Genomic DNA, 20,258 nt, shown 5'->3' on the forward strand with positions numbered 1-20,258 from the left:
GCGCAGCCCAGCGGTCGGGGCGCGCGGCCACGGAGCGGACTCCACGCTGCCCCCAGCGCCGCCCGCCGGGACTGCAGCGCGGTGGGCGGGGCGCCACCCCGCCCCGCCCCCACGGCCCCGCCTCCCCCGGGTGCTCCAGGGGCCGCTTTGGGGCGCCTCGCCACTGGAGATCACGTGGTGGGAGCACTAAGGTCCCCGCCCCCGAGCCGAGGCCAGCAGATGAGGTCGCTGGGGGTAGGGGGGAATCCCATCCAGGCTTTATGGCTCACGGGAAGGGCAAGTGGGGAGGAGCCGGGCTGCGCAGGCGTGCCGGGTGCTGGGGTAAGAGTCAAAGAGGCTCCCAAGGGTGCCCCTCCGGCCCAGAACCAGCAGCTCTAAAGTAGAGATACTGGGACAAGAAGGTGCTTTTGGCCAAGTAGTCTCAGGAAGGCGCTTGGCCCCTCCCAGACCAGCCAGAGCGGGGTGGCCAGATGCAGAATCTTTTTTTTTTTTTTTAAAGATTTTATTTATTTGACAGAGAAAGACACAGCGAGAGAGGGAACACAAACAGGGAGTAGGAGAGGGAGAAGCAGACTCCCTGCCGAGCAGGGAGCCCGATGCCGGACTCGATCCAGGGACTCCAGGATCATGACCTGAGCCGAAGGCAGTCGCTTACCCAACTGAGCCACCCAGACGCCCCAGATGGAGAATCTTGACTGTCTCCTCACTTACCACTGGAGCAGCCAGCTCAGTGCAGGCTCTGTGGGCCACTCCCATCCTCCCAAGTCCACCAGACATTACGACCAGTGTTGTCTGAAAATGTCTTGTTTTTATTTAAAGCACAAAAATTGAGACATAACATATACATTTGTACAGGAAGAAAAAAATACCAGAAAGTTTACAAAACCTTGGTCACTGCCATGATCATTCAGCGGCTCTGGGGCTGAGTGGGCTGGGAGTCTGCATGCTGCCTCAGGGTGGGCCCCAGGTCCCAGAGGCAGGCAGTTGGCCAGCTTTTTGAGAAGTCCCTTCAGTCCACACACCCACCCCTGTATACAGCCTTTAGAGGACAGGGTGGTTTTATCGGTGTCATCCCAGGTGCCCATCACACTGACACACCTGAGGAATCCCCAGGGCCAGTGACAGGTGACCTAGGTTCTACTGGGGATATGGGAGAACCCTCTGAAAAGTGGCTGATCAGTCCAGCATGAGGAATGCAGTTCTGGACTGATTCTTCGGTGCCCCCCCGGAAGAGTCATACACATGAGATATTGCTGGAGGGGAGAAGGCAGAGCGGGGTAGAATCTGAGGCCACGGCAATGGGCCACTGTCCCTCAGGAGGAAATCAAAACAGGGCCAAACCACACCAGGACAGTCAGACTCCACCTTCCTAGACAACTGTCAAAGGCTGGACAGGACTATTTGGGGTCAACGTCCTCCATCCCTCCCCATCCCCAAATCCCAGCCAACCCCACTGCACATTCAGTAAGTCTACAGAGGGGAGAGGGCTCAGAGAGGACCCCAGAGGGCACACGTGCCTCCCACACCAGGAAGGTGCAGGGGGTACTAAAGGGCTATAAATCTGTGAGAAACATAAGGCAGGGAAGAGCCTGGGAGCAACCATGCCAGAGGCTCTGGAAGCCCAGAGACCACCTCAGAGTGATCTGGGGAACAGAGCTTTCCATCCACCTGGACTGCAGCTCATGTAAAGGGGAGCCCTTGGGAGACCACCCAGTCTGGGCAGGAAGGAAAGGCAGGACTGTGGAAGCCACAGGCTGGGTGTGTGGAGCCAGATTCAGGCCAGGCCTACTGGGGGAGGAGTGGAGTCCCAGGATCCTGGCAGAAATAAAACTCCAGCTGGCATGGGTCCAGGTCAGCTGGTGACTGCAAGTGTGTACGTGTATGTGATGCGCGTGTGTGTATGTGTGTGTGTACACGTGTAAGGGGAAGTGAACTACAGTCCCACTACTTCGAACCTACCAAACCACCACCAGAGAAGGAAAGACAGCTTTTTTTTTTCTTTTTTCTCTTGTGTAAAAAAAAAAAAAAATAGTCCCTGTCCCTCCCTCCCCTCCCCTCGGGCAGAATGGAGAGCTGGTGGCTGAGGAAGGAGGAAGGACCAAGCAAGACCCTCCCCAGGTCTGTGCTGGGCATAACCACTGTTTAAGGCACCCACAGAAAGTGCAGCTGGAAGGCAGGCAAGAGAAAAGGCTGGGGCAGACAAAGGAGAGTCAGGAGGACTAGTTCCCCTGGAAGGCTCCTCGGGCAGCAGATGAGGCAGTGCTGCGGAAGGTCCTACTGCTGAAGATTCCCTGGGAAAACTCCTCCTGGGCCTGCTGGAAGCTGGCCCCCGTCCGGCGGTACAGGGAGTGCACCTGGGGAAAGAGGCTGCGGTGAGAAGTGTGCCCTGGGGGCCTGCGTGACCTCCCCCGCGGAACCCTGGTGACAGTCACTGGACCTCTGGGGACCCGGGGGCCCAAGTGCCTCCAGTGATGGGCATCCCCAAGGCGAAGGCAGGAAAGAGGTGCCTTGCTTCCTCAGTTTGCTGTTGGCCCAGCACCCACAACTTACCCGCTTCAGAAGGAAGAGTGAGAGCCCGGCGCACAGGGTGAAGAAGCCAGCCACCACCATCATGATGATCGACACAGCCAAGTGGCGCTGCTTCAGTGTAGACAGGGCTGCGATCCAACCACTGCAAAGGGGGGAGGAGGAAGCCAGAGGGGACACAGTGAGAGTGGGCCCTAAAGGTCCCCGAGAGGAGCTCTTCTCTAAGTGGCCGCTGTAGGCTGACCGGCCACCACCCAGCCACCTCACTGCAGCACAGAGCTGTGGGCCAGAAGCCCTTGGCCTCTGAGACGCCAGGCCTCTGTGAAGGCTGACAGGCCCCACACTGCCCTCAGACAGAAGTAGTCCAGGGGAGGGCCTTTTCCTGCTGCTCTAGGGGACATGGACAGCCTGGTTGCTCACTCCTGAAGCCCGCCCTCTGGGAAACAGGACCACTGGCCAACCCACTGCATTCATCCCATCACCTCAGCTCCTCCTGCCGGGACTCAGGGCAACCCCTCTGCCTCCAGTCAGTCATGTTGCCTTCCTGAGCCCCAGTGTCCTTATCTATAAAAGGGGATATTCTCACATTTCCTGACTTAAAAACTTACTACAAAAAAACATGCAGTACTGGCACAAGGACAGACATACAGATCAATGTAAAAGAACTGAGAGTCCAGAGATAAACCGATACGTCGATCATCAACTGATTTTTGACAAGGGTGCCAAGACTTGGCGCTGGGTAGCCACATGCAAAACAATGAAGCTGGACCCTGACTTCAACCACACACAAAAATTAACTCAAGATGGATCAGAGACCTAGTAAGAGCTAAAAATAGAATACTTAGAAGAAAACAGTTTACTCTCCAGGACTCTGGGTTTGGCACTGGTCTTAGATATGACACTGAAAACAAGGAACAAAAGAAAAAAATTGGACTTCATCAAAATTGAAAGCTTTTGTGCCTCAAAGGACACTATCACAAGAATGAAAAAATAATACACAGAAGGCAGAAAATGTGCTAATCTGATGTTAGTATCCAGAATATATAAAGACCTCAACAACAAAAAAGCAACCCAATTACTAGAGAAAGACCTGAACAGACATTTCCTCAATGAAGAAACACAAACGGCCTAAAAGCACGTAAGAGATGGCCAACATCATTAGTTATTCAGGAAAGGCCAATCAAAACCACAGCAAGAGGGGCGCCTGGATGGCTCAGCTGCTGAAGCACCCGGGTCTTGGTCTCGGGGTCGGGCCCCACGTTGGGCTCCATACTGGGTGTGTATACACCTCTAGGCTGGGAACAAAACAAGCGAGGACCCTCGTACACTGCCGCCAAGGGAAACGGACTTACCATGTGACCCAGCAATCCCACTCCAGGTACATACCCGAAAGAACCAAAACCAGGTATCCAAAGACTTGTACGAAAATGTTCATAGCAGCACTGTTCACAACAGCAAAAAGGTGGAAACCACCCCAGGGTCTGTCCACTGATGTGTGGACAAGCAGATGGACAAGTACTCCATAAGAAGGACTGATCCGTGTTACAGCACGGGCCTTAAAAACATCACGCTGAGTGAGGCCAGTGCAAAAAGCCACACACCGTACAGTCCCATTTATAGGGAATGTCCGGAGTAGGCAGATCCAGAGAGAGACTGAGAAAGAGCAGCTTCACGGCCGCCAGGGGCTCCGGGAAGGAGGGAGTCGGATGCCTGCTGATGAGGACCGAGTCTCCTCTCAGGGATGACACAAATGTCCTAGAACTAGACAGTGGACAGGGCCTCATATCACTGTGGCTCTACTAAACGCCACTGAATTTTTTACTTTAAGATGGTTTAAGTGGTCAATAAAATAAATTTTATGTTCTGTGTATTTTATACTTGATAACAAGAAAGGGGGGGTTCTATCCATCCAGCCGTGGGGCTTGGGAGGTGAGGTGGGGAAGGCACTGGGAAGCTGGAGGCTGCTGAGCTCGTGAGGGGGCAGGGCGGGGGGGGGGGGGGGGGGGCAGGCCCAGACCAGAATTCGAGCCTTCTGACTCCTGGGCTGGGAAGCAAAGAGCAGTTAGGCCATAGCCTGTCTTCCGGGATCTCACTGAGGGTAGTGAGTGATGACATTTTCAAAGAGAAAGGAGCCAGCCCAGAAACAGCAGGGCGAGACGGATGAGGGGTGGCAGGAGGGCAGTGGGCACGCTCGGAGCGCAAGGTGAGTCAGCCCCCTCCCTCCGCCCTGCATTTGCCAGTTCCACTGGGGGGAAGGGACCAAAGTAGTGCAGCCCTTCCAGGCTCGGGCTCTCAGCCAAGCGGCAGTCTGACCTTTCTGTAATGCTCCCTGTGCACTGGGGCAGAAAGGAAAACATCAGCCGGCAGCTTTTCTTTTTGAGGCTAATTTTGAGCTGAGGACTCCAGCACCCAGGAAACTCAAGCCAGCTCTATGCTCAAAGCAAGAAGGAGAGGCTAGGGCTTCATCCTGACATTACAGGGCCTCTGGACAAAGTCACAGCACAGAGTCTGCAAAAGGCCAGGGCCTCTGTCGGCAGCTGCCCAAACCCGAGGGCTCGCCTGTGGCCTGTAGAAGCAGCACCAGCCTCTGGGAGGGGCACGGCAGGGCAAAGGAAGAGGATGCAAGCCTCCATGGGATGTAGCCCTGGCAGCCTAAGGGTTCAGGGCAAGTCCACCCACAACACCCCAGAAAGTGGTGAACAGGCGAGGCAGTGAGTAGTGACTGGTGAAGAACTGGAGGGGCACAGAGGAGGACGCCAGCCAGCCCGCCCCCCACCTTCCCGGCCAGGGCGGAGGATGGGTCCTCGGGAGGGCTCTGTGGGAGCGAGGAGACAGGGCGAGAGAGGCCAGGCTGCCTCCAAAGCATCATCCCTTCATGCTGCCCAGGTCTCACCTGTCCCCCAGGCCAGGGATGCCAACCAGCTGGATGATATAGATCCCTATTTGACAAAAAAATACGAAGAAGAACACGAAGAAGCTGAAAGAGTTGTCAGACCTGTGGAGAGAGGGGGAAATCCAAAGTCACAAGTGGGCTTGGGGTTCACTCCTCAGTATTCCTCGCTTGGCATGGCATGAGGAGCCAGGAGGGGAGCGCAGACAGAGCTCCAGGGGACCAAATGCACTGTCCAGAGGACACAGACATCCACAACCATAATCAAAGAGGGCTTGCTACTCACTGTCCTCGTTTGAGGGGTCAATGCTTGACCCCTTGCTCAAAGAGCTAATAAAGTTGCTCCCCAGAGGACGACATAAAGAGCCTAACGGTCCATTTCCTGGGGTACGTATCTGCATTTCATAAGAGATAGATATAAATATCTAATAATAAAACCATTGGCCTGGGTGTAGAAAAGTTATTTGGGGAGCACAGAACTCTAGACCAAAGCCCATCTCCACGTCCTCGAGGGCTGGCGTACTGCCTGCGGAGTGCATGGGTTCAGCCACTGCCCGCCCCCTCCCTGGGGCCTGCTAGGCTCCCAGGCCTGAAAGCAGCGACTCGGAGGCACAATGCCACAAACCCTAGGGCTCTGTGAGGTGGATCCGCTCAGGCCCACAGTATCTATTCTAGGTCAACCAGTCCGCACTCAGCAGGCTCGAGAGAGTTACTGGGGAGGCAGGAGAGAGGCGGAAACAAGCCAAGAGCGATAAGCCATGGGGAACTTATCAAAGTGGACTCCCTGAAGCCTCAGAAGGGAGCTGAAGAAGCCCCACCCTCTTCCCAGTGACTGAAATCCTACCGCATTAGATAGCATGGGAGCAGGTGGGAGCGCTAGGACCCCTCTCTAGGTCTCCAGTGCCTAGGCCAAGGACAGTGCCCAGAACAGACTGTGGGCACAACATCTCAGGAAAATGGCTCCTGACCCCCATCTGCTCCCACTGTGGGTGGGAATGGGAAAGTGGATCGCCCCACCATCCTGTTCTGCTCTAAGACTGGGATGGGGCCCCTGGGCGTTAAGGCCCTTGGCCTGCTACCTGGGATGCCAGCCATATACTCCCTGCCTTGCCCCAGCCCCACTCACCTGAAGGCCTTATAGATGGGTCGGTACCAACAAAGGAAGGCACAGGGGGTGAAGATGATAAACCACAGGATCGAAAGGCCAAAGTCCACTCCCTTGGTGCTGTCGACTAAGAACCAGGCCAGGCAGGCAAGCAGGTTCAGAAACAGAGTCACCGAATGCACTGGGGAGGGTGAGGAGAGAGACAGATGGACTGGTGCCAAGGGGAGGGAAGGGCTCCCAGGCCTGGCAAACCACCCCCTGGAGAGGACGTGAGGTCCATACAGTGAGGGCAGTGGCAGAAACCCCAGTCCTTAGTCTGCACCAAGGCAGGGTGAGCTCCCCAATCCTGGTTTTCTGGGGCAGCAAAACCAGGGACCAAACCAGCTCCTAAGTGATAGTGATAGTTCCTAAGTGAGGGGACAGCCCAAGCATATGAAGGAGGGCAGGGGGTGGAGGTGGGGATGCAGCCTCAAGGGCTGATCCCTGGGGAAGAAGTCTTTCTTTCAGTGACTCTTGTCCCTGGCCCTGGAGGGCCCACAGTGGAGCTACAGGGAGTCTTATATCCGGCTGCACTCCTAGGAGCCAAGGGGCCTGTGGGGAGGGAGGTCTTCACCTAAGGAGGGCCTTCACGGCCAATGAGCCCCACAGGAACTCTGACGCCTCGCGCTAGTCCTGCCCTACTCGATCCGTGGTGTGAACTGGGGTGAGCGGGCCCTTTCGGGGAGGTTCCCGGGGCAGGGAGTAGACCATGGAAGGCCAATCGTGTGGGCAGAAGCCCCCCCCCCTCCACAACCCCGGCCCAGCACTGAGGAAGGCTGGAGTCTGCAGTGAGGAGCAGCCCGAGCGGACAGGGCTCTGGACTCACACCCCATTTTACCCCGGAGCTCAGGCGGCAGGAGTGGGACTCACACATCCAGAGATAGTAGAGCATCTTGCATATCCGCTGGTAGTCGGCAGGGATCTCTATCGAGAAATCCTGGTAGAAGCAGGGCTTGACGGGGCACCAGAAGGGCAGGGGTGGCCAGTTGTTCTCTCTCACTGTGTGCGCAAGAGGCAACGAGGTCAGGCTTGGCCTCTGCGGCAGCATGCGGGGTGCACGCTCCAGCAGTTTATGGGCCAAACCAGGGCTCCCAGAAGGGCACCGGCAAGTGGGAGTCAGGGTCGCCAGGGGTAGGGAGTAGGACGGGCAAAGTGGGATGGGGCACGAATACCCACAAGCCCACTCCAAGATAATGGATCCCAAATGCACTGGGAAACAGAGCAAAAGGGCCCTAGTGAGCTGGGAAGGAGGGCAGAAACAATCTACAGCAGCGAGGACCACGCTGCGGGCCTCCCGGCCTCCACCTCGCTGCTCTTCCGCCACTGGCACCAGCGCCACTGAGATGATCTAGAGCCCAACAGAGCTCCGGGGCTGCCCGGGACCAAGCAGGCTCAGGGAAGGCCCCTACCCCAGGCACGCTGGCCCACAGCCGGCAGTCTCCCTCACCGTGTAAGTTGGCCGCTGTGTTCTGCAGCTCCCGCTCCTTGCGCTCTAGCTCGGCTGCTTTCCTGTCCAGTTCTTCCTGCTGCCGGAGCAGGCTCGCCTGTGCTGCGGAGGCCACGGCCTGGGGGGCACGGAGCGTGGGGGCAGCCGGATGTGGGAGACGGGGATAGCGTCAGCCTGAGCAGGAGTCAGAAGGGCCTTGCCCCACACAGGGAGAGCCAATCCCAGCCCCACGGTGTCTTGGGTACCAGAGACCACCACAGGGACGCCAAGGGGGCCCGTCTCCTACTGCCTCGACACCTCTGTCCTCTTAGGTGTTAACCAGCCTTAAGCAGGGCTCTTGTCTCCCCTTTCTCCCTGAGCTTGAGATGAGAGAACTATCTCCCATTCCGGAAGCCAGGCAACGTTCAATTATAGTGACCTTTGGGGTAATAGCAAAGGGAAAATGGCCTCACGAGAGACTAACCTGTAACCAGAAACCCGGAGAGCTACACCTCACTTGAAGAGCCTGGAGGGTGGGGCGCCTGGGTGGCTCAGTTGGCTAAAGCGACTGCCTTCGGCTCAGGTCATGATCTCAGGGTCCTGGGATGGAGTCCCGCATCGGGCTCCCTGCTCAGCGAGGAGCCTGCTTCTCCCTCTGACCCTCCCCCCTCTCATGTTCTCTCTCTCTCGCTCTCTCATTCTCACTCTCTCAAATAAATAAATAAATCTTTAAAAAAAAAGAAAGAAAGAGCCTGGAGGGTGTGCATGTGAGGGGGACACAGTGGAAACCTGCTAGCAGTGAGTGCAGGGGAGGCACGCAGGGTGGACCAAGGTGCACCTAGGGCCTCAGGGATCGAAGCACCACACCAGCCCACCCCCAGGAGCGGCCCCCTGACGTCCACCTGAACTGTGACCGGCTACATCCCAGGCCAGCCCCCTTGGCTTGGCCCTGCTCTGCCCGGCTTTGACAACGTGCAGAGTCCAAGCTTTATTCCCTGTCCAGGCAGAGCAAGGCCTCCGAGAGAGGCCTCCAGGGAGCTCCAGGTGAGGCACTCCAGCCCAGGCCCCGGGCCCCGCTCCTGACGGTGCTACAGCCACTGGGGCCCGGCTCCTGCGAAGCCTACAGTCCTTAGGGAGCGGATATCAAATGAGTCATCCTGCAGGACGACAAGCCAGGTGATGGGCACGCGCGCACACCTACACACGCGCGCTCTCTCCCTCGCTCCGAAAGAGCTCTCCGAAGAGCTACGGCTGCCTTGCCTTTGGGAAGTAAGTTTCAGGTCCCGGGGGCAAATGCAGGCCCAGAATTGACCCCGCTGGACCCTGCTGAGGGTCTTAGCCCTCCCTCCCAAGTCCGGTCAGACAGCAGGAGCAGCCTGGGGCCCACAAGAGTCCAAAGCCTGGCTCGGGCCTTGTCCTCACTCACGCTCATCTACACTTTGCCTACCTTCGGAAGCTTTCGCATGTAGCTGTCTCTGAGAATACTATCTCCTCCTAGTAGCATCTGCCTCTCTGAGAGCTCACTCACTGCCAGGAATCTGGTAGGCAGGAACTTGCTAGCCTGTCTAAGCAGGAGCTGCAACATAAAACTCCACTGTGGGTCACGCTCACCAGGGTGGCGGGCAGCACAGGACGGGGCGATGAGGTGACGGAGTACAGGGTCAGGACGAGGCAGACAAGATTCACAGTATTTGGTGAAGGGACAAAGGACAATAGGAAGGAAGGCAGGAATAAAAGAGGTGGAAAAAAGAAAAGTGAGAGAGAGAGAGAGATTCTGGGCCCCGAGTAAGAGAGAACAAACCAAAGGTTCCAGGAGGATCTGGAATGGCACAACAGGGGCAAATGCTCTCGCTGAAGACACCGAGGACTCCAGCCTGGTAAGCAGAGCTTATTTTTTGGTGGTAGTAGTGGGGTGGGGGTGAGGATCTAGGCTGGCTGAGCAGACTCTCCATGTGCAAGTGACCAGCTCCAAAGAGATGATCAAGAGGGCCCCTGAAGGGGAGCCAGGAATAAAGGCCTTCTGTCCACCCCCTCCCCTAATCTCAGGGCTCAGCTACTGGTCTGGGTGCTTCCCTTGCAGGAAAGGAGAGGCTAAAGGGATCTTTGTCAACAGTACCTGGGGGGTTGGCTGGGTTGGTTCCACCGAGGGCTGGAGAACCGCTGGCTGCGAGGGCCCAGGGAGCTGTGGGACAGGAACTGTTGTCGCCGCATTTGTCTGCATGGGACACACCAAAGGAGGCGGGCTAGTGGCTCCACTGGCCAGTCACTCAGGGGCAAACGCACAGCAGGGTGAGTGACGCGCCCCTGCCTCATCCCCTCGGGGGCAGGCCTGGGCCTACCTCTGCCGCTTCCTGGCCATCAAGCCTCCAGCGCTGGGCAGTGTGGTGCTTTCCCAAGCACCCCTGGCCTTGCTGAAGCCACAGCTCCCCAGCACTGCCCTGCTCTCCTCGGGGAGGGGCCCAGATCACAGATCCCAAGGGGAGAACTGGTGACTTCTTCACCCTTCCCCCCACCCCAAGCTCATGTTAGGACTGTCCTTTTGAGGACTGAAGCTTCTCAGAGTTGTCTCTGCATCTGCCAAGGCTCCTTGTCCCAGAAACCTAGCACCAGCCAGAGGACCCAGGGACTCAGAAAGAGTGCATGCTCACCAACCTCTGAGAAGGGGTTGAATTCAGCCAGGCCACCTTGCGGAGCATTGGTCAGCTGGGTCACAGAGGGATCCTGCAAAGGTAAAAACAAAACAAAAAACAGCCATGAGATGCCTGGGGAGAAGAGAGAACCTTGATGAAGGGGAGGGACAGCGCCATCTCTTAGCCCCTCCCAGGGATACCTGGCTGAAGGGAGTCTGCTGAGGCCCTCCCTGGGGCCCTGAAAAGCCTCTCGGGGCTCCTCTCAGAGGAGCCCAGCCCCTGCCACATCAGAGCTGTGGTCTCTTCTCCCTTTCTGGAAAAGGAAGAGAGTTCGGCCCCGATGACTTCTCAGAAGAGACCCAGAGCAAGCTTCCCACTGTGAGACCTCGGAATAGATACCACCCATGTCCTTGTTAGTGCCCTTTCCAGATTCAAAACGGTTCACAGGGGGCGCCTGGGTGGCTCAGTTGGTTAAGCGACTGCCTTCGGCTCAGGTCATGATCCTGGAGTCCCGGGATCGAGTCCCGCATCAGGTTCCCTGCTCAGCGAGGAGCCTGCTTCTCCCTCTGACCCTCCCTCCTCTCATGTACTCTCTCTCACTCTCGCTCTCTCAAATAAATAAATAAATCTTTAAAAAAAAAAAAACGGTTCAGAGTATGTACCTCCAGGGACTGGGGTGTTGTTTTTTTTTTTTTGGTGGGGGGCGGGGCAGGGGTAGAAACTTATTATTTACTTCATAACCTTTCTTAACTGTTGTATTTATTATTTTACAGGAAACACTTATTCCTCTTCTTTTTTAAAGGACAGGTTTAAGGTTCTGGAACAAAAACATGCTGCTGGTTGCCAATGCTGATTTTATTAAATCAGACACACTTGCTAGGAATAGAGGCATGAAGGGCTCAGATGAAAAGCCGGGAGAATGTTTTTGGGTTTTTTTTCTGGATTCTTTTCAAAAAATGCAAAAATGTCCTTTGAACACAGTCTTCTCCTGAGTTTTCCTTCCTGAGTCTTCCCTTCCCCATCTGACCTCTGCCAAGGCCAGCCCTCTGGCCTAGGGCTGCCCAGCACTCCCTATCATCTCCTTCACCCCAGCAGCCTCCCTGCTGGCCTGGGGCTAATGGCCAGTGGCCTCATCCTGCCCCCTCCAGTCACTCTATCATCCCTTCCCCTCCCCCTTCCCCGTACATAATAGGTACGGGGCTCAGGTACAGCTCAACAGCGATGCCTGGGCTCTGGGAGAAATAGCTGTGAAGGATGGGCACCAGGCCGCTGGACTCCGCCAAGGCCCTGGTTACAAGGCCTCCCCTGGCCCCCCTCTGTGTACCTAACCCTCCCAACCCCCATCCCTCACTAGGGTCCACACGCTCCCATCCTGCTGGCCCAGCTTCACCTCCACAGAACAGATTCTCAAATATGATATTCACATTAGACAGACCCTCAGAGGACAATCCCCTCACATCTCAGATGTGGAAACAGACCCTCACCATGGTGCTGTACTTGTCTTAGGTCTCAAAATGGCTGGCTCCCTATTCTGTACATTCATAGAACCAAGGGTCAGTGGTGAGTGCGTTCTCTCTCGTTTTTCACACATACCAATTCTCATCTTCCCACCTGGGCCTCTGATTCCTGACTGGTGAGACTGGCTGGCTGGCCCCAGGGCCTAGCCCAGGGCTGACACAGCTCCAACCCACTTCTTCTCTCTGGACATACCTCATCTCTGCACCCCCACCCAATTTCCTCTGCCAGGAGGCCACGTGGCTATGTCCTTCCTGCTGGACACCATCCCTGTCTGGTGGCCCCTGAAACTTGGACAGACTTGGACAAGGTGAGGTTCAGAAGGCCACCTGAGCTGGAGGAACTGGCCTTGAGGTTATTCGTTGGCTGAATGACTAGCAGATTTCTCCCAGAATCACTGGGCTGGCCTCCTGCAAGAAAGATGTGGGGCTCAGGCTCTGTTCCCCTTTCCGACTCAGCAAAACACCAAGCCACAGCAGACTGGGTGAGCTGAAGTCACTGAAATCAGATCCACCATCCAAGGAACTGGTTACCTGAGTCTGTGTCACAGGACAGAGGACAGAGGGGTGGCTCTGGTAGCAGTTTCGGGTACTGGCCCACATGTCTGCCTGACGTGCACACATTTTAACAAGCAACCTCCAGACCATGAAGAGAGGTCATTTCCTTTACCAAGGTCAGGCAGAAGAGGATTCTGGGGGTGAGCGAGCTGACTACTCTGCCTATAGTGATCTCTCCTCCTTTTTTCTAAAATCTTCAAGGGGTCCTGGACCCCTCACCAGACTCACCATAAACAAACACTGTCTCCGCTAGCAGGCTGTAACCTCTGCAGCCAGATGCTTCTGTGTCTAGTTCAAACTTCTGGCTCCTAGTGCTTGCTGAAGGGCCCGATGCAGAGCAGAAGCTCCTGTGATGTGTGAGAGTACATGCTGCGTGCTCTCCTCCACTGTCTTGGGAGGCAGGGCCCGAAAGCTGGGGGGCGCCTGCATGACTGCAGCAGTGCCAGGGCCCAGAAGCACCCTGCCTCAGAAGAGGAGCCTGGAACGCTTTGGGAGACCTGGGCTTTCTGAGAGATGAGCAGCACAGGCCTGGCGGGGGAGGAAGGGAGCTGACATTTACTGTCTCCCGTGTGCCAGGCTTGCAGAGTGATGCTATGGTGAAGTTCTAGTCACCCCAGAACTAGCCACTGTGTCAAGCTGTCAGAAATGAAGGTTCCACCAGCCTTCCTCAACCTGGTTCCTCAAAAGAATTATGGCCCAACGCCCTAAGGCATCCACTGTCTGCAATGACTTGACTTCTCTCCTATGCATCTACAATAGTCCTGGTTCTAATCCGTCCTTGAGAGAATGGAGAAAACTGTCACTTCAACCAGCTTCTTGTGCTCTGTGGCTCAGCTGAGCAGCCCTGGCTGAGAAAAGCTACAACGCCCCTCCCATTTCAATGCCATGACCACCCTGTGAGGAGTCTGCAGCTGGAGAAAGCCCCAGCTCAGAAAGAGGAAGTAGTCTGTCCAAGATTCCAGGGGTAGTGGCTGAGCCGGATCCTGAATTTGTCTATCTCCAGGGACACAGTGGTAAGCCTGAGAGGGGAAGGCTTGGTTCAGCAGTGCGCCCCCAAAGCCTAGTGCAGTCAACAAATGAAAGGCGCTCCATGTGGATGAATGAAGGAACCCCACTCCTGAGGAACACTGATAGGGCACGTGAGTGACCAGGACAACCGTTTCTGTTCAGTTTTCTATTCTTGGACTTCAGGAAGTCCTTGGGGAACACCCATGGTAGCAGACATGCAGAGTCTTGTACTAAGGACCACACTGACTGGTATGAATGAAGACCCTCAGCTTCTACTCCAAACCACAAATAAGAAGTCCACAGCAGCAATCTCCTTTCCCACTCGCCAAGCATCAGCTGACTCTTAAGTGGGTCAAGTAGTTATTTCAAGGGATGGCAAGAGCTGAGTTTCACCTGTAGAGAGGTAACCTAAAACCCCCTTGCTACACAAAGGACTCAGACCGGCTAATGCCCTTCATTGAATTTGTAACAAAGAAAATGCGCCTGCACTCAGTTCTTTTCATTCAGGGAAGAGTCACGGTGTGAGGGACACACCAAGACGAAGAGGGTGCAACTCTTGACCTCCTGGAGCCAATGATGGATGGTTCTAGGAGGGACATACATGCACAGCACAAGAGCCCAGGGCAGAGTGAAGAAGGGAGGGGAGGGGAAGGCAGGGGAGGGGAGGAGAGGCCCACCACCGCGGGGGAAGGGGAGCCCTTCATGTGACTTCAGTGTCAGTGTCAGGGAACAGAGGGAAAAGAGGCAGGCAGGCAGGCTGGAGCTCGCCGGGAAGGGCCAGGAAAAACACACTTGTTTCCCTCCAGTCACTTTCCATGTCACAGGTCCTGGCTGTGCTTGGGCTGTGACTTTTCCTTGCTTTTCCATCCTGCATTCCACCCAAGCTCCCCACGTGGGATTTATTTCAGGCTCCAAATAAACACATTAAATAAACACTCTTCAACAACAACAACAACAACAACAACAAAACTCAGGCACTCTCTCTGGGAGGCAGAGTTACCAATACTTTGGAACCTCCGTGAAGTCCTATTTGCTTTGGAGACAAGGCTGTGTGTCATATGACAAAAAAAGGGCAATCATTCCCAGACTGGCTGGCTGGGTCCCAAGTGAAAAGAGCCATAGTTAACCTTGGTACTCTCTTACCTGAGAATCCATCATGAGGAAATACGATAAAAATATGTAAAAATCTGTATCTGCAAAGATATTTATTGCACCAATATTTACAATAGGAGAAAAAAATCAGGGGCGCCTGAGTGGCTCAGTTGGTTGAGCATTTGATTTTGGTTTCCGCTCAGGTCATGATCTCAGGGTCGTGAGATCGAGCCCTGAGTCAGGCTCCACACTCAGCAGAGAGTCTGCTTGAGGTTCTTTCTCTCCCTTTCCCTCTGCCTCTTCCCCCATTCACTCACATTCTCTCTCTTTAAAAAATAAATAAAAACTTAAAAAAAAAATCAGGAAACAACTTAAGTAACCAATGACAGTAAGCACAAGAATGTTTTGGTACATGTCCCCTCAATGGTCTGAACAGCCATTAAAAATCACAGCTATGGACACAGGGTACAATATAGAAAAGGCTTTGTTATATGAATCCCAAATAACAATTCTGTCAAAAGCACTCATATGAAAAGAGACTGGCAGGAAAACACATCAAAAGAACAATGGGTGCAAAAGGCAAGAAATCTAAATGATCTAATTTGTCTTCCAAATTTTCCATATGATTATGTTATTTTTACCTTAAAAGCATGTGCACCCACACATTTTAAAAAGAGCCCAAGGGGGCGCCTGGGTGGCTTGGTCGTTAGGCATCTGCCTTCGGCTCAGATCATGATCTAGGGGTCCTGGGATCGAGTCCCGCATCAGACTCCCTGCTCAGCGGGGAGCCTGCTTCTCCCTCTCCCACTCCCCCTGCTTGTGTTCCCTCTCTCGCTGTGTCTCTCTCTGTCAAATAAATAAATAAAATCTTTGGGGAAAAAAAAAAGAGCCCGAGGACCCACCAAATGAGCAAGGTGCAGGTGGGGCCTCTCTCCCTGCCACGGCAGTGATGTACAGAGCAGCCCAGGAAAGTGAGGCTGAACCACCTGGCCGGGCACCAAAGGCCCTCCAGGACCCGGCGCCAGCACCCTGGGCAGCGGTCTGTCCGTGGTCAAACTGAGCCACATGTCACCTCCTTCCACCTTTTTTCCTCCCTACACAAACTGTCCCACACCAAGCACAGGGCTAGGACACTGGAAAAAAGCCTTGGTTCCTGCCCTCAAGAAGCAGACAGCGCAGAGAACAGCAGGCAGGGCAGGAGGTGGGGCAGGATGCGCACTGGAACAACTGCTTCACGGAGGGAGGGAGGGGAGGCAGGGAAGGCTTTACTCAGGCGGCACCTGAGCTGGATCTTGAGCGATGACAGGTGTTTAGCAAGCACGAAGGAGGAAGGCACAGCAGCTCTACAGGATGTGGGGCGACCCAATCGGGTGGAGGCCAGAATTCACTCAAGGCAGTACCAAGGACACAGAAGTTTACTGAAAACACTGCAGGGGGGCAGTGGGCAGGGCAGCTAAGGAGAGACGGTCTGCCACGAGGCAGTGGTGGGGGCTGTAGTTAGGGGGGAAGTGAGGAGGTATAGGAACGTATGGAATTTTCCTCTTTTGGTACCTGTGCCCGGTCGTAAGCAGCCCATTGGTCAGCCGGGGCTTATGGATCTTCTGAGATGGATCACTTAATAAGCCTGTTTGCATTTAGCTAGGGGGACACTCTGGGCCCTTCTACCTGACTCAGGTTTCCAGGGCTCAAGCCTGTGGCTTAAAAGCAGCTTCTAGGGGTGCCTGGGTGGCTCAGTTAAGCGTCTGATCTTGGTTTCGGCTCAGGTCATGATCTCAGGGTGGTGAGATCAAGACAAGGGTTGGGCTCTGCGCGCAGTGGGGTATCTGTTTGAGATTCTCCCTCTCCCTCTGCCCCTACCCCCGCTCTAAAATAATCTTTAAAAAATAAAAAATAAAAATAAATAAAAAATAAAAGCAGCCTCTACACAGGAGATGGTTCCGGGGGCTGTGGAGTTAAGAGTATGGAGAGAGGGGCCAGGAGCACCAAGCCTGCAGCAGGGGTCAGGCCAGGCTGCGGGAGTTTGGACTCCATCCCATGGGCAGCGCAGGACAACTGGAGACCAGCATCTCTGCCGCAGTGAGGAGAGTGCCGGGGGGAGGGGCGGGGGGCGCTGGCCAGGACCGCAGTCCCCAGGGGTGACAGTGAGGACTGGACTAAGGCATGACAGCTGGGAGTGGAGGAGGGGGACAGACTCCAGATGCCCTGCTCAGGGAAATGCCACGGGCTTGGCCACTCTCTGGGCAAGAAAGGGGGAAGGGAAGTTGAGGGACTGGGTGGCTAGCTTGGGTGACTGGTGAACAGCGCCACTGCTGAGCAAGATCAGGGGTCACGGGGGAAGAGGAACAGGTTTTTCAAGGAGTGGGTGTGTGGGAGCAGGGAGAGGCCTGGAGAAGATATCGAGTTGGTCTGGAGATCCTACGGACTAGGTCTGCTTGAAATGGCTGGCAACATCCAGGGGAGACGTGGGAATACTGGTTGAAGCTCAGGAGATGGGAAGGGCTAGAGTCCTAGATTTGGTTTGTCTGTCTTTTTTTTTTTAAAGTAGGCTCCACACCCAATGTGGGGCCTGAACTCACAACCCTAAGATGAAGAGTCACACACTCTACCAACTGAGTGAGCCTGGCGCCCCTAGAGCTTTAGATCTGTGATCGCGGATGAGGATGCTGTTCTGAAGCCATAGTGAAAGAGGACTTCGCTGCCTCCGTTTTGACCTCAAGCATTCTAGCTGGGTTCTTCTTTCCAGCTTGTCCATGGGTGCAGGCTGAAGACCCTGAGGGCAAAGCGTCCTGCAATGGGAAACGAATCCACGCCCTCAAGCAACAAGGACTGTCCTGAGCCAGCAAGACTCCACAGGTGACTGACTTGAAGACAATGAGCAATTTAACCTTCACTGCCTACCTGGCACACACCGACCTTTGTCCCACACTTGCCTGAGATAAACCTGGAAGGCTCTTCTGGCACTTTGGAGACCAGCTTTGAGATGCTAGCCCGCTGTCTTCCCGGGGTCGGCCTCACTGCCATAAACTCCTCTCCGGTTTCACCACCACTTGTCTCTCTGCCTCTGGATTTTGTCAGTGGCAAGTGGCTGAACCTGCTGTTTGGGTCCCCAGAGCCAGGTGCTCCTGCACCCCACGTGCTGGCTACAGTGTAAACGGAAGAACTTACTCAGAGAGGTATATGGTGAGAACAAAGTCAAGGACAGAACTCCAGGTTTCACAGCCTGAAAACAGGAGGAAGGTGGTGAGAGTCCCAGCGTTAAAGAGGCCGGGACAGAGAGAACCACCAGAGGGACCGGCCAAGCGAGCGAGTGTGCCCCAAGCAGCAGATGTGTCCCAGGCCCACAGCGGGAGAGGCGGCAGGCTCTCAGGAAGGGGGAAGAAGTACCTGGGGCTGCGGGGCATAGCGTGCAGAAGCGACTTAGTTCTTGGTGCTCCGTCACCTGAAATAGGAAATACCCTCTCTTCCCATCTGCCAGGCTCTCTGCTCTCGGCCTAAGCCTGTCTACCACAGGACTCTGCCCTTCCTCCTCAGATCCCTCGCAGCTCCTTCTGGCAAGTTTTGACTGCCCTCGTCATACCCAGTGTTATCGTGAACAGCTAGCATTTCTTGGCTCTCCTGCCAGATCAGAAGCTCTGGCAGGCCAGGTGCTCATTTACCCCCATCTCCTGCACAGGCCTTTGGAGCAAGAGAAGCTCAGTGACGGGGCGCCTGGATGGCTCAGATGGTTAAGCGTCTGCCTTCGGCTCAGGTCATGATCCCAGGGTCCTGGGATCAAGCCCCGCATCGGGCTCCTGGCTCAGCGGGGAGCCTGCTTCTCCCTCTCCTTCTGCCTCTCTGCCTGCTCATGATCTCTCTCTCTCTCTCTGTATCTCTCTTAAAAATAAGCTCAGTGATGCGCATCTCAAGGGAGCACTGCAGGACAGGTCACACCTTGCTGATGTGTACAGCACTCTTCTCTGAAAGAGTGGCAAGTATCCCTTGTTTGTCCTGGTTAAATATCACCATTGCTCTGAACACAGGATTATCCTACTCCAAGTAGCTGCAAAGAAAACAGAAGTGGAGGGCTCAAGTTCAGCTGTGTCTCTAGCCAGGCGCTTTCTAGCACCCAGGCTGCCGCCAGGTGCCAGCCAGAGAGGCAGGGAGGGGACTCCCACCCCCCACCCCCCAATCTGGCAGCTGTCTGGACTCCCACCATCAGAACTTGACCATTTTCAACTTTCTTGAGACAGTGCTCCTATTCCACAGGGAAGTTCTAACAGGTCCATCTGGTGGTTTTAAGAATTCCCGCAGTTACAGTCAAGCTGGAGCCCACCCTCTCCGGGAAGTGGCAAAGCCTCGGTGTCTGTGCGGGGAGCTTTGTTCACACCCAAATAACGTTTCTGCCACCACTCTCTCCTCCCACAGGAGAGGAACGTTTTAAATCCTTGGGAAGCAGCCACACCACTGAGATTATCTTTTTTAATTGTGAGGAGGCAACGTGTGAAAGTGATACTGTGCGATCTGGCAAGTCATGGCGCCGGAAGGTTTTCTCTGTTCAAGCACCGCCAGCTACTTCACGTCCCCTCTTTGGCATCGGTGCTGTCTGCCTGGGGCAACGTGGCAGAGATGCCCAGCAGGAAAGCAGCCCGGGCATGGGCCTGGGTGACCTGCTTGTTGGCAGACTGCTGAAAACTCAGCCCGCTCCCTCTTCACCACCGGACAAGCCTTCCAGAAAAGGTTTTGGGAGCAGACACGCTGGAATCAGTCCAAAGCAGGACCCGCATACCCAGAGAGTGCAGAGCAGATGCACCATAATTAGCAGAGGGATGAGGGAGTGCCAGGGGCGGTTGTGAAATCGGTCATCCTTAGCTTGAGCTTCCTGCTTCCTCCTGGAAGTTTGGTAAAACCTCTGCTGCGCTCTTGTGACAACTTTGCACTCACAGCTCTTACGCTGCAGGAAGTTTGCTAAGAATTCCAATTATAACTCTACGCAAAGAAGAGGTCATAAAAGCCCACGCCCACAACGCAGGAGGGGGTGCGGGGGGAGCAGGAAGTGGATAAAAACACGGGTAAAGAAGTCAATTTAAAGGCACACCGGAAGTTGCACGGCCTATTACCAGAGCTAGCAGAAAAAGGACTCCGTGGTTGGATAACTCTGAGAAGTGCTGGGTCAGATAAAGTTGAGGAAATATCTTTACTGTAGGATTGCTCAGAGCCTTTCACAAACTAACAAGCCTTGTCTATCTGCAAGAAAAATGGAATACAGAGTGATTCCCAAACTTATTTGACTACATAACCCTGAGCACCTTTCAGGACTGGTATTACTCAGAAATAGGCTGTTAAAAAACACAGCATACATGTCTTTTTTTTTTCTAAAGAGTATTCTTATCCCCCCCCCCTTTTTTTTTTGAAAGATTTCATTTATTTATTTGACAGAGAGAGACAGCGAGAGAAGGAACACAAGCAGGGGGAGTGGGAGAGGGAGAAGCAG

At 54.8% G+C, this 20,258-nt stretch overlaps 1 protein-coding gene across 2 annotated transcripts in view; it reads right to left on the reverse strand.

The window, feature by feature from the left end:
- Positions 1 to 788: 788 nt before the first annotated feature.
- SCAMP2 (secretory carrier membrane protein 2) overlaps positions 789 to 20,258 on the reverse strand; it is a 22,586-nt gene continuing 3,116 nt past the window's right edge. Inside the window, exons 2-10 of one of the 2 annotated variants that reach the window (XM_034993775.1) lie at positions 10,639 to 10,707; positions 10,103 to 10,201; positions 9,434 to 9,562; positions 8,008 to 8,125; positions 7,431 to 7,559; positions 6,543 to 6,702; positions 5,420 to 5,521; positions 2,551 to 2,671; positions 789 to 2,354 (exon numbers count right to left, since the gene is read on the reverse strand). In XM_034993775.1, the coding sequence (XP_034849666.1) occupies positions 2,220 to 2,354; positions 2,551 to 2,671; positions 5,420 to 5,521; positions 6,543 to 6,702; positions 7,431 to 7,559; positions 8,008 to 8,125; positions 9,434 to 9,562; positions 10,103 to 10,201; positions 10,639 to 10,707 (1,062 nt within the window). In that variant the 3' untranslated portion in view covers positions 789 to 2,219. The remainder of the gene's footprint in view (positions 2,355 to 2,550; positions 2,672 to 5,419; positions 5,522 to 6,542; positions 6,703 to 7,430; positions 7,560 to 8,007; positions 8,126 to 9,433; positions 9,563 to 10,102; positions 10,202 to 10,638; positions 10,708 to 20,258) is intronic. The other variant, XM_034993774.1, reaches the window with a different exon arrangement.

Source organism: Mirounga leonina, unplaced genomic scaffold, assembly GCF_011800145.1.
Source record: "Mirounga leonina isolate KUSES-001 unplaced genomic scaffold, KU_Mleo_1.0 Mir_91, whole genome shotgun sequence".
NCBI lineage: Eukaryota > Metazoa > Chordata > Mammalia > Carnivora > Phocidae > Mirounga > Mirounga leonina.